The sequence below is a fragment of the Panicum hallii genome, chromosome 6 (genome assembly GCF_002211085.1).
Source record: "Panicum hallii strain FIL2 chromosome 6, PHallii_v3.1, whole genome shotgun sequence".
Taxonomy (NCBI): Eukaryota; Viridiplantae; Streptophyta; class Magnoliopsida; order Poales; family Poaceae; genus Panicum; species Panicum hallii.
Window position 1 is genome coordinate 4,691,528 of NC_038047.1, and position 13,044 is coordinate 4,704,571.

Sequence of the window (13,044 nt, forward strand, 5' to 3'; positions counted from 1 at the left end):
TCGGTTAAGTCTGCCTTCGTGCGCTCTTGATAGATGCTTGGCTGATTACAGGGAGCTAGGTAGGTCTTCTTCAATCGATGCTTGGCTGAACTATAACTTATCTGCCAATGCTTGTGTCTGGCGGCTACTCATCTTTTTTCTAGGTTAAGGAATAACGAAGAAATAATCTAGCTGCTGCATCAACAATGGATGCACATAAAAATATAGCCGTTGATGGCTGGCCATATATACTCCTAGTCAATTTATCTCAACTTTGACCAAATATATATAAAACTAGAATTATTTATGATATCAAATAGTTATAGTTAGATTTACTAAGAAATATATTTTTTGTAATATATCTATTTAGAGTCATAAAAGTTAATAATATTCTCTATAAAGTTAGTCAAACTTAAATTTTTTTGACTCAATCCAAATCTAAAATTGCATTTATTTTGGGACAGAGGGAGTGTGTTTGTATTTTCAATCCCGATCAACCTACGAGGTTCCTGGCTTGTATATGCCTGGGCACCGGCGGGCAAATCTATTTATTCACATATTTACAATTTCCTGGCGGAGGTACCGAGATGCATTACCGAAATGCGTAAAAAAATCGCAGTGGATGAAATATATAGTTGAGGGGGTTATGTAGATGAAAATTAATAGTTTGGGGGTGAAGTAGATTTTGAACTTGCCATTGTCCACATGTAATGCTACATAGGCGAAAAACCACCTCTAAAACCATCAAGAGGGTTATTTGAGTTATTTAAATGGTTTTTGTCACACCCTAAAATATTTAATTTTAGGATGTGAATGTCTTTTAAGATGTGTTCATCTATCAATAGGATTTTCCGAGAATTTTAAAGATTTTTTGGTAATTATTCTATTTATCCAAGAGCTAGATCCATTTTTTTTTACTTGGAAAGCTCTAAAATTCTTTTTCATGAGTCCCAAATACTTTATTTGGAATCCTCGTGTCCCAAATTACCTCCGAGTTTTCTCGGAAATTTTTAGGATTCTTCCGGATATAGTTTTCGTGGGTTAAAATATTTATCTGGACTTCTCTAGATTTATTTTAAGCTTAAAAATATATTCTAAAAAATATTTCTATTTTGATAATAAATTCTCATCGTAGTCGGACCAAGCCGTATTTTTGTTGTACATGCTTTTAACCTTGTCTGCTCCGAATCCTTAAGATGTCCCATCGAGCTCCCGATCCTCTAACATTTCTTCCCGATCAAGTCACGCTTGAAAACGACGCCTCATGGCTCGTCTTCGGTGTTTTTCCGACGATGTTCGATCACCGTCAGCCCCAACGACTCGGCCTGATTTCTCCCTTTTATATTTCACATTCTCGAATAGCCCGTTCGTGTTCAACTAGCACAGTCAGCTCGTTTTCATGTCCAGCCCTCACCCGATCCTGTTTCGGCCCATAACCGAACTCGCTCGGCCATTCTCGTTTCCTCTTTCCGTTACCTCTTCTATCCTCTCTTTGCTTGCTAACTGGTGGGGCCCGCTGATCAGCCCAATCTCGTCTCTCGTGGGCAATCTGGGCTCAAAAACGAGTCCCAGTCTGATGCGCCGCAGCGTCCCTATACTCGTTCGAGTTTGAGCCCAGCACGATATCTCTAGGTCTATTTAAACGCGTGCTGCACCTTTCGTGGCCTGCTGTCGCATCTCCTCCTCGTATGGCCGGCCCTAGCCTTCCCCGCGAGCCCCTGCTGCAGCGCACCATCTTCGCGTGCGCCCCTGCACAGCCGCCTCCCCGCGCGCCCCTTGTCGGCCTCCTCGTCGCCCCTGCCCAGCCCCCTGCTGCGCGCGCTGCTCCTGTGATGTACGCCGCCACCACCAGAGCGTCACCGACCCGCCGCCGTGCGCCACCAGCACCACCGTCGCGCCCTTTCCCCTGTGCTGGTGCACCTTGCCTCCCTCCGTGCAAGCCAGCCGCCAGAACAGATGAACAAACCCGCCCTTGCATCTTCCTCGAAATTCGATCTCTACAATGCATCTCCGCTGCGGGTAAGGTATGGAATCGAACCCCCTCTCTCTCCTCTTTCTTTTCCCCCACTTCCCGCGCTCTCCCGTGGCCAAAATTGTCGGAATTTCGGCCTAGAGTTGCTGCCGGCGCCATGGGAGCTATGCTGCGAAGCTTTTTCAATTTAGTCTCTGGAAGATTCTGTAATTATCGTGTAAATTCCAGTGTCTTGCAAATTTTGAAGAAAACCCCCTAGATCTATTACATCTTCTCAATCCAGCCCCACCATAGAATTTTTCAGATCTAACCCTGAACTTTTCTGTATTTGCAAGCACTATTTTCTGAGTCTAGTATTTCTTTCCTGCTAACCTCTGAAGTCTATAGTTAATTACGTATAGGTCCTTGCAGCATTGTTTCAGGCATAGTTTCCGCGTTTTACATCCGTTTCGATCCATTCTTTTTGTGTTAGTCTTCTAAAACCCTGTACCGTAATTTCTATTTTTAAAATTAGATATCAATTTAATTTGAATAATATCCTCTCATCTAGTTTTCCGAAATAAAATCCAATTAAGTCTTTTCTCCGGTTTTCATAATTGATGTTAATTTGATTAATATCAATTTAAATATGTTTGTAATTTAATTTGTTAGTTCAGCATGAATCATGTGAAGTTATGCATTTATATGCTCTCACTAGTTTCCTTTATAATTAATTGTTTAAATAGGATAATTTGTATATAAATAATTATATATAAAATTTGACTATGCCGTACTTTATTTTTATAAATACAAATATAATATGAGTTAATTATAATGAGAGATCTTTCTCTTTTATATCTTTTACATTAATTTTGTAAATTCAAACAAATGAAAGCTATAGTTCTCTTATTTCTTTTATAATATAAATCTTCCGATAGCTGTATCTTTCCAACCCAAGCTCTGTTTTCCGCATTTCTTTCTTTCTCGTAACCGTAGCAACGAGCCCTATCCTTTAGTACACTCTTTTAAAGTTTTTCTTTTGTTTGGTGTACGCGTTCTTAGTTGTTCTTGTTTGTTTGCTTGCTTGTATGAATTCGGTCCGATGCTTGTGTGACGTTAGAAGGAGCGTGATCCAAGAGCTTTGAAGATTTAAAATTTCAAGAACAAGAATTGAAAACTCTGAGTAGCTATTCCCTAAAAGAAAGGCAAGTGTTTCCTTGATCATGCTTTTGTCCTAATAATCACAATAAATATAACTTTTCTTTATATTCATGCATGTGTCCTAATTTTGATGGATCCTAATTAAGGATACGGCTACTCTTTATGATCATTCCTTGCCAACCTGGGTTTTCCCTTTATGTTAGGTAGCTATTGCTTAGTTGCTATAACTGGTTATGGTTCTGGAATAATATATAATCCTAATGATAACGATGATGATGCTACACCTGTTTTATCCATGTTCATGCTCTTTGTGTTGTTAATCACAAGATTATATATTTTAATCAGAACATGGAGAACCATCTAGGAAAATAGTGCAACCACAATACTATATGGTTCTAGTCTTGACTAATTAATTAGAAACTCTAACTTGTTATGATCTTACCGAAAGGGCAAGAGGGGAGTGCGTTGATGGGTATAGCCCGGTCCTCTTGAGGCGTAGATATGGTCCTGGTTAAGGTGTCTTCCTTATTAGGGAGGGTTATGACCACTGCGGCCTGAAACCTTAGCGGATTGTCATAAGTTTGGGAATCTTTGTAAAGGCCTCGTAGTGAATCCCTTGCCACTCACCTCGGAAGTGTTTAAAAGGCTAGCTACCTCGGGCAAATCGGGAGACATGAGTTGTGGGTAAAGTGTACAACCTCTGCAGAGTGAAAACTGATATATCAGCTGTGCTCACGGTTAAGAGCGGCTTGGACCCTCTCACATGATAATTGAACTTGAAGATGAATTAAATCGTGGACCATATTTATGGTTATAGTTATGGTTATGCTGTATCTTTCTTATCTCTTTTAATGTGGGTTTTGGTATGAACTTATACCTTAGTAATCAGATGCTAATAAAACTTGACCAACTAAAAATTTGCTTATCGCAGTAAGCCAATAAAACTTGACCAACTAAAAATTTGCTTATCGCAGTAAGCCAGTCAGCCTTTCCTTGATTTTGGCCATCATGTCATATAATTTCCAACCCAACCATAAGTGTACTCACGCTTGTTATAATTGTTGCTGAAAGGAGAAAGTGATGTGAAGCCTTTTGAAGATGATGCTGATTATTCACTGATGAAGTTACTATATATATGGAACTTAATCTTGACATATATATAGTTATGCATTCGGTTTTATCTTTAAAAATCGGGTGTGACAGTTTTGGATAGTTTGGAATGTAGAATTTTTGGTTTTATAGTTGAGGGGTTTAACTAGACCAACCTCGATAGATGGGGTAAAGTAGACTCTTTCTGTCATGCCGATTTTATCCCGATTATGGTATCTTGGACTGATCTTCTGGGTGCTTTGACTGATGGAAGCAGCTAGAGCGGAGGCCTTGAGATCTTTGCTTCTTTGGTTGATTAGACACACAGGTTTCATAAACAATGCAACTTCCTAAGGGGCTCATCAGTATTGAATCCAGGCTATACCAGGTTAGGGCCGCCCGACTTGACAAATCCGACCCGATCTAAAAGAATTGACCCGACCCAATCAATATGTGGTCTAGGCTCGTGTCGAAATTTTTAACCCACAACAATAATTGGGATGGGCATGAGCTAAATTTTTTTACTTGAAAGTTGAAACCTAAAAATCCTCTAACCAAACTCAAGAATTGTATATAAAGAATTAGATTTAGCCCGGTCCGACCCGACCATGTATTGGGTCAGGTTATGGACAAAAAATCCAGCCCGGTGGTCGGGTCAGGTCAAAGAAGAAAAATACCAGATTTATTTTTGACCTGATCCGGCCCGGCCCATAATCAGGTGTAATCCATTCACTCTTCTTAACATGACAACCATCAGCGGTCTGATTGGTTCGCTTCTAAAATATTGGCATGCCAAAATGTGGGCAAACTCATAAATTTTGGCACTCATTTGGTTGAAGGTCAAAAATCAGCCCACCTAACCAAGTGCTATTCTAAACTTGCCAAGGTTTTGATAAAAAAATATTGGCATGCCCATATTTTAGCATGCCAATATTTTAGCATCCAACCAAGCATGCTCTTTATTTTGCTTTGTTGTGACTAATTTACTCCGTCCAGTTCCAAGTTTTAGAAGTTTGACCCTAGTCTTGTCTAAAACGACATGAACTATGGAACTGGAGTTTTGGCAGCCCCCCAAGTACTTCTCTAGAGCTGTGACATTGTCTCGGCAGCCATTTTCCTCACCACCACCCGGGACTGAGAAACTCTGGCTGACCAAACTTGCAAAATAACGAATTAATTTTGCAAGCACAAATAGAAATAGAAGTAAGGACAGTCCCAACCCTTCACATCAGCCCCAACTCTTGAATAGCATGCCAATGCCATGCTGATCTTTTCCCATGTTCCATATTGACATTTTGTTGCATGGCTTGCTTGAGTGTGTTCAGCTAATTATCATGTTACATGGCTTGCCACTTCTAATTCTATACTCTATTTGGTGAACATGTATGGACTAATTAATATTTTGGCTCCATAAAAATTGTTATAGACACTATGCATAGGAGGTAGTGTCTGTATGTATGTTTATGACGCTCTCTCTTCTGTAGACACCACTCGTAAACATCACGGACTACGTACTTAAGATAGAGCTTGATTCAGCAATTGTAATGGTAACATTAATGTAATCAGCTGCCGGTGCCATCTGTCATATTGGAATGGAAAACATCTTTGGTTGGGTTTTGTAACCTTCTGCTGCTGGTTTGGTAAGGCCGACGGATCGGATGAGGCAAGCGACGCAAATTCAATCAAACCACGCACACCAAAATCAAACCATTGTAAACTCTCCACAAATCCAATCACACGCGGGAGGATTCGTTCTCACTTCTCAGGAATGAGCTCGATCCGCTCTAAAAATCGGGATACATCACGCCGCTGTAGTAGACGCAGTCCCTGACAGGGCTGGCGTACGGGAGGTCGTAGCCCTCCATGGAGTCCTCCGGCATCCGCAGCGCCTTCAACCCGGCACACCTGGCCCGCATCTCGCTGTTCATCGCGACGTTGAAACAGTGCCGGATGTCGAGGGACTCGAGCCGCCGGCAGCCGTCGAGGATGGCCGCCAGGTCGGCGTTGCTGAGGCTGTTGGCGAAGAGCTGCAGGGAGCGCAGCCCGGGCATCGCCGCGATCTCCGCGGCCTCGCAGCCGCCCGTGTCGTCCGGCCTCCAGTAGTAGAAGCGGTCGTGGTTCAGCCGGAGGCGCGTCAGGAGCGGGCACGCCGCGCCGACGCCGGCGAGGCAGGTGGCGATGGAGCCCCAGCGGTAGTGCGAGAGCTCGAGCTCCTCCAGCAGAGGAAACCTCCTGATCACCTCGTTCATCCTGGGTGACAGAATTCTGCTGCAGGAGATGAGCCGGAGACTCTTCAGCATCGGCGCCCTGCAAGACAGATACATCTCAGTGAATTTGTTGGAAAAGATTTTATTTTTTGTACGCTACTTAATTAAAGATGAGGAAGAGTGTTGCTCACGCGTCCGCCAGGAAGAGGAAGAAGTCGTTGTCCACGAAGATCTCAGCCCAGAAGGCCTCGCACCGGCCCGCGCTGCGCCTCACGGCAGCCCGCGCCGCCGCCTCGAGGTCGACGTCGTAGGCCAGATCGGCGCGGCGGCGCATGTCGACGCGGCGCCACAGCTCGGGCTCCTCCCGCGTCGCGCGGCGCCACGGCCGGCACACGTGGCCGGCCCCCGTGAGGATGTCGACGAAGTCCAGCCTGCGGAGCACGGCCAGCAGCGCGTCCACCGGCAGCTCCGCCCAGTCCCTCGCCTCCTCCTCCCCCTCGCCCTTGCCTTCACTAAGAGGCACCGGCGCCGGAGGCTGCTCGGCCTGGCCAACAAGGCGAGTCCGACGGTGGTGGATCGAGGAAGACGTGGCCATCGAACGGTCGCCGTCCGGCCGCCGGTCACCTAGCTAGCTTGTCTTTGTGGCTACCTAGCAAGCGGCGCGGCGGCGAGCTGAGCATGAGCTCATATTATAGGCAATGGGAACACGCCGGCCGGACGGGTGCCATTAATTATTTCACCGCCGGCGTTACGGCGTAGGTGTCGGCTCACCGGCCGGAAAGCGACGTCTTTGTAGCGAAGCTGATCCTTCGTGAGCAAGCTGTGGATAAACAATTGGCGAGTTCTCGACAAGGACAACAAGCACGTCAGCGTACGTCTCCGGTAGGATGCGGAAATACAATTTCACCACAGGAAAGCAAGTTTTTTTTTAGGTCACACAAATTGTTGGTGCTTTTTTTAACAAAATTTCATTATATAATAATAGCAAATTAGCTCTCAGTCTCGGTTAAGTCTGCCTTCGTGCGCTCTTGATAGATGCTTGGCTGATTACAGGGAGCTAGGTAGGTCTTCTTCAATCGATGCTTGGCTGAACTATAACTTATCTGCCAATGCTTGTGTCTGGCGGCTACTCATCTTTTTTCTAGGTTAAGGAATAACGAAGAAATAATCTAGCTGCTGCATCAACAATGGATGCACATAAAAATATAGCCGTTGATGGCTGGCCATATATACTTCTAGTCAATTTATCTCAACTTTAACCAAATATATATAAAAACTAGTATTATTTATGATATCAAATAGTTATAGTTATATTTACTATGAAATATATTTTTTGTAATATATCTATTTAGCGTCATAAAAGTTAATAATATTCTCTATAAAGTAAGACAAACTTAAGAAAATTTGACTCAATCCAAATCTAGAATTGCATTTATTTTGGGACGGAGGGAGTGTGTTTGTATTTTCAATCCCGATCAACCTACAAGGTTCCTGGCTTGAATATGCTAGGCACCGGCGGGCAAATCTATTTAGGCAACATATCAGGTGCAAACAAGGGTGTCCGTGCAAACGCGTGCAAACCAACTAACAAAAGTCGCAAAAAATTCTCAAAAAAATTATGTATATACTTCATAGACTACTCTACTACTATATAAAATTTCAAGTTCAAATTCATCATATGTTAAGAGAAAATTTTAAGAGTTTTCTCTTTTTATTTAAGAGAAAATTTTATTTATCTCTTAGAATTTTCTCTTTTTAGTATCTCTTAACATATGATGAATTTGAACTTAAAATTTTATAGAGTGGTAGAGTAGTCTACGAAGTATATACATAATTTTTTTAAGAATTTTTTGCGACTTTTGTTAGTTGGATTGCACGGAGTTTGCACGGACACTCTTGTTTGCACCTGATATGTTGCCATCTATTATTCACATATTTACAATTTCCTGGCGGAGGTACCGAGTCAGGGCCAACAGCTATCATATTAGGAAAATAAAACAAAATAACTCGATCGGTGCAAACGATGAAATATGTTCTAGAAGCCATGCATTATCGTTCCAGTAAGGATCGAATGCACTTTTATATACACTAGTCATCCGTTTATCACTGTCTAGTCATCAGTTTATCACTGTACGTACTCATCGCAGTAAAGGCAAGTAAATACAGTCATTCCTAGTGCATTGTGTGGTGCATGGACCTGAAAGGCTGATGAAACTCGTAGCAAACTCCCAACTGTAGAGATTATTAGTCATGGGTATGCTTCAACTCGTCTTCATCGTGGCACGCTTACTTGGTGCCAATTGTACTGAACTGTGGAGGTCTGCGCCGTCGTCCATGTTGACGTCGTCACAGCAACGTACGGATGTCAAGGGACTCCCGGATGGACCACAATATTGCTGTCAGCAAAGATGGTAAGTAAACTCGAGCATTATTCCACACTTGGTACAATGCATAAATTAAGTTGTGGTTTCGCCACACCAATGTACCAGGGGGAAAGAACGCCACGCAGTGTCTCTGAAGGCAGCCATGTCTGTGTAGTGCATACTAATAAATTAAAATGGTATCTGCGTCTTTCGGTTTCTCGTCGACAAAGGGTCACGCGTCTCGGCGACTACATGAGTATTGATGTTTTGGTGGGTGCCGCGGGCTCTGGTTCTGCTGTGTTTGTCGTGTGGAGTAATTTCCGACCGGGCAGAGTTGTCTTTGGAGACAAGTTATGCGGCTTGTGTCGATGTCCCAATCCGACTGGCCTGAGTTGGTGAGTAGTGTTGAGTTCGGCGCGTGTTGATGTCCCAATCTAACCTGCCAATGTTGTTTCTGTGGTTTTCTTTTTTCTTCTTGTTGCCTGGTTACAGCCCCAGGAATATAACCTTATATTTTTCTGCTATAGAAACGCACTCATCGATTGTTGTTCGTTAAAAAGAAATTAAAATGGTGCAAATTAAGAACATCGATCGGCGCGGCACGCTAAAATTGACAGAACATTCATATGTACATATATAAAATAAACGAGAAGAAGGTGCCATGAAATTTCAAGGGGCCACAACGCGCGGGTGAAATTTCAAGGTTTTCGAGGAGATAATGGAGCTGCTTGAGGGCTTCACAGGTCCAGCAGCGAGTGGTTGCAGATACATTGGTCGTTTAAAGCACCAACGTATCGTATCCTAGCTTTTTGCTTGTTTTCGACAAGTTTTTTCTTCATTTAATTTTCTTTTTGACTGCAAAATTTATTTATTTACATGTTGAGATGACATCCAAGTGCTAGCTCAAACGCGCAATCTCATAAGGGCTTTGGCCACAGCTGACGGAAATAATTCGAGTTTCAGTTTTAAATTAATCTGAAAATAAATCATGACCATGACGAAAATTACGTACAAAAAACGAACATATCTAAACATACTCATCAAGTGATTTAAGATAAAATATTGCAGCAGCAAGATCAACCCTAATCAGATCATACTAGGTATGAAACATATAGTTAGGGATAGAAAACCGCACGTTTCTTGCCTGACCGGAATAACCGGGTAAAGAAAACGACAGCGACGATCAGCACCTCCGCGCGCTTGACGATGCCGAGTCGCGCCCCACTAACGAGGAGGAAGACGAGCCGTGGCGACGAGGACGTAGAGGACGGTGATGTGGAAGCGTTCGAGCAGTCGCGCAGAGCGCTTCCCAAAAACTTATTCGCTGCAGGATCGCTGAGAACGAGATTCCGGAGATCTGCTCTCCCGATCGCCGGTGCACGCCGACGAACGGGACGAAGTAGCGTACGCGGCGGTGCAGCATGCAGGTTGAGACGTGTTGTGCGTCTTCTGTGTTTTTTTTATTTTTTCGGCACCTGCGCGTATTTATAAGAAGGAACCACTAGGGTTTTTGTTGTCTTAAAAGCCAAGTCGGTTATGAGTTCCCAAAATTCCTCAAGTGAAATCCGTAACAAATTCGAAGTGGCAAAATAAATCTGCAAAACAAATCTGTAATGTCGCGCGGCCTTCACCCGAACCCCGAGCCCGGCAAGGCAAGGCGAGGCGAGGCGAGTTTTTCCTTCTTCCTCTCACCCACACTTGTAAGAGCATGGAAAGTATCCAACTATTTAAGTTAGGTTTTCTCCACCTCCACTGGTAAGGTGGGACTATCTTGTTGCCACGTACCTTTGCACTTATAGGACTTTGAGATTTTATTAAAATTATTTGGATTTATATGGGCTGGGCCCAAATATTCCAACAACAGCTTACACTGACCTAACCACATTGCTGCTGAGGCACACTATGAATTTGTGATGTTAATATGCTATCCACCAAATTGGGTCACTATGGCATCAAATAAAAAGAGTCGGCCGTGGCTGTTCCTGGAGGAGTAACTAAAATGGCGACAGACCAAATGATTATCCATAGATGGCTACACGACGCGAACTAATTCTATTTTTGCATAGAAGATAGTAATAATTAGTAAGATTTATCCGAGAGAGTAAATAGACAGAACATACATAGTATAGCTGCAGCAAAATTCGGCAAAATAAATGTGATGAACTGGCAGCAAAGAAGCCAAGAAGTTCCATTGCTACACAATTCAGAAAAGCATGCATGTCACTACAGAAACCCATTGTAACACTACATCTCAAGTCCATAGATCTAGTTGCCATCACTGCAACCAAAATAATTAGGAGTAATTCTTCTCATGCCATTGCAGATGTCCTGAATCCAAAATTCAAATTCTTAAGGACACTTTAGACTTTACATACCATACCAGTACCAGTCAGAGTAGTCATCGTGATCATAAGCTTCACCTGGGGGGTCATAATCAGGAAGAGTCAGGTTCCTCACTCTAGCGCATTTTCCCCTGACCTCCTCATCCATCTCACTGCCGATGAGAGAACCAGTGATGTGCAGAGATTCCAGCAAAGGGCAACTGTCAAGGATGCTCTTCAGTCCATCAGTAGTGAGTTCACAGTCAAGTAATTGTAAGGTGCGCAACTCCCACATCATTGGCACTGCGGCAAGCTTGTCCGAACCGTAGCCAAAAGGCATATGGAGCCTAAGTGTGAGTGTTTTGAGACGGGGACAAGCTTGGCAGACAGATTCGAACTTCAGTGTGCTAAAATATGATAGTGAGATCTCAAGATCTTCAAGGAATGGGAGCTCCTTGATCGCCTTATTCAGTACTTCACTGGATGCCGAGACATCTAACAGATGGAGGCTTTTCAAACAGGGTGCTCTGCATGGCAACAAAAAGTTGGATACAATTAAATTTTAGAAGTTGCAGCGCCACAAACTGGAGATCATAGCGCAATGCCCAAATGTTGACAGCGATACTAATGGATACCTGTCGACTAGATAGAGCAGCGAGACGTCGTCGGCCGGTCCGGCGAAGGCGACGCACTGGCCGGCGCCACGGTCCACGGCGGCGCGCACCATCGCACGCCAGCCGGGCGACCACAGCCTGACGGTGGCCATGTCCACCCGGTGCCACAGCGCGGGCTCGCCGACCGCGACGTCACGCCACGGCGTGCAAGCGAGCTCCGCGCCGCGCATGACCCCGCGGGACCCCAGCCTGAGGAAGACGTCGAGCAGGACGTCGAGGGGCAGCGCCGCCCAGTCCCTCGTCGTCTGGGCCGACGGGGAGGATGTCGGCGGCGACGGCGAGGGTGGTGCTGGTGGCCTCGCGCCGCGGCGGTGCAGGCCGGTTGTCGAGGGCATGGCGCGTTGCGCGCGGCAGGGGAATGAATCCTGAGCGGCAGCGTGAAAGCTGAAGAGCCGCAGCGAAGCGGGGGGCGTGTGGTTTCATCCTGTTCGCCGGACCCTTGGTATGGTATCCTTCACTGAATTGATACGCACAGTTCCCGATGCGCCATGGGACAAAGCAAGCGTCACCTGGATAAGGGCACGTACAACGCTTAGACAGCAGCCGTGATAAAGTACACGCAAGCAAAATAAGCTGAAGTAACCATTATTAAATGAGAAAAGAGTGTGTTGCTATCTACTATCTCATCTACTGTTCTGATCCGTACTCTCATGCAAAATAATATCAACTAGAATACGTATTAAATATCATACGAACAGCTAAACAAACAACATATTGTAAAGCTATATATTTAGCTATCTGTGTGTGCCAAATAGACAACAGTTATCTAAACTGTTGTATATGCCCTAGCTCTATTGGGCTGGCAAATTCGGCCTGACCCCGACCACCTATGATTTTTTTAACCTATGAAACCGGTGCCATACCCCGCTCAAAAGTCAATCCCAATCCATAATATTTATGGATAGTGTCTATATTGCCATATCATCAAGACATCACCTTTAGAAATTACACTCTAAAACCCATAATGTCTTGGTATGGATTTATATTAAACTCACTCTTTTTTCTCCACCTATCATATTTGTTATCCATTTATTATGAAGATATCACCTCACTTCTAATACACAACTTGTAGTGTATAGCGTATTGGTTTATATATTGACACTGGATCTCACACGAGACTCGGTTTTTTTGCTCTCTCCGGTTACTCTCTCATTTATTATGGTCTCTTATTTATTATGGTGCTACATAAGCTAAACATTGCACGTGGCGGTATAATTAATATTATGAAACCATCCTATGGAAGAAGGATTTGATATAATTAATACTATGAAAACCACCCTAACGTTTGGGATGCCTAAA

General features: G+C 44.0%; 2 protein-coding genes across 2 annotated transcripts; both read right to left on the reverse strand.

The window, feature by feature from the left end:
* Positions 1-5,765: 5,765 nt before the first annotated feature.
* LOC112897823 (putative F-box/LRR-repeat protein 23) lies at positions 5,766-7,067 on the reverse strand. Its single transcript, XM_025966213.1, has 2 exons — positions 6,579-7,067; positions 5,766-6,487 (listed from the first exon to the last, which is right to left on the reverse strand). Exons 1-2 carry the CDS (start codon positions 6,980-6,982, stop codon positions 5,965-5,967), a joined length of 927 nt encoding a protein of 308 aa, XP_025821998.1. The 5' UTR covers positions 6,983-7,067; the 3' UTR covers positions 5,766-5,964.
* A 4,050-nt stretch (positions 7,068-11,117) lies between these two features.
* On the reverse strand, positions 11,118-12,080 carry LOC112896912 (putative F-box/LRR-repeat protein 23). The gene is made up of 2 exons (XM_025965034.1): positions 11,707-12,080; positions 11,118-11,292 (listed from the first exon to the last, which is right to left on the reverse strand). The coding sequence occupies exons 1-2, from the start codon at positions 12,078-12,080 to the stop codon at positions 11,118-11,120; spliced, it is 549 nt and encodes a 182-aa protein (XP_025820819.1).
* Positions 12,081-13,044: the final 964 nt, after the last annotated feature.

What these genes read in the sequence shown, in the direction of transcription:
- LOC112896912 (XM_025965034.1), bottom strand. Translation starts at nt 12,080, where the DNA reads ATGCCCTCGACAACCGGCCTGCACCGCCGCGGCGCGAGGCCACCAGCA. An exon ending in CTGCTCTATCTAGTCGACAG is followed by an intron (nt 11,293 to 11,706) that starts GTATCCATTAGT and finishes CATCCTTGACAG; the next exon opens with TTGCCCTTTGCTGGAATCTC.
- LOC112897823 (XM_025966213.1), bottom strand. Translation starts at nt 6,982, where the DNA reads ATGGCCACGTCTTCCTCGATCCACCACCGTCGGACTCGCCTTGTTGGC. An exon ending in TTCCTCTTCCTGGCGGACGC is followed by an intron (nt 6,488 to 6,578) that starts GTGAGCAACACT and finishes TCTGTCTTGCAG; the next exon opens with GGCGCCGATGCTGAAGAGTC.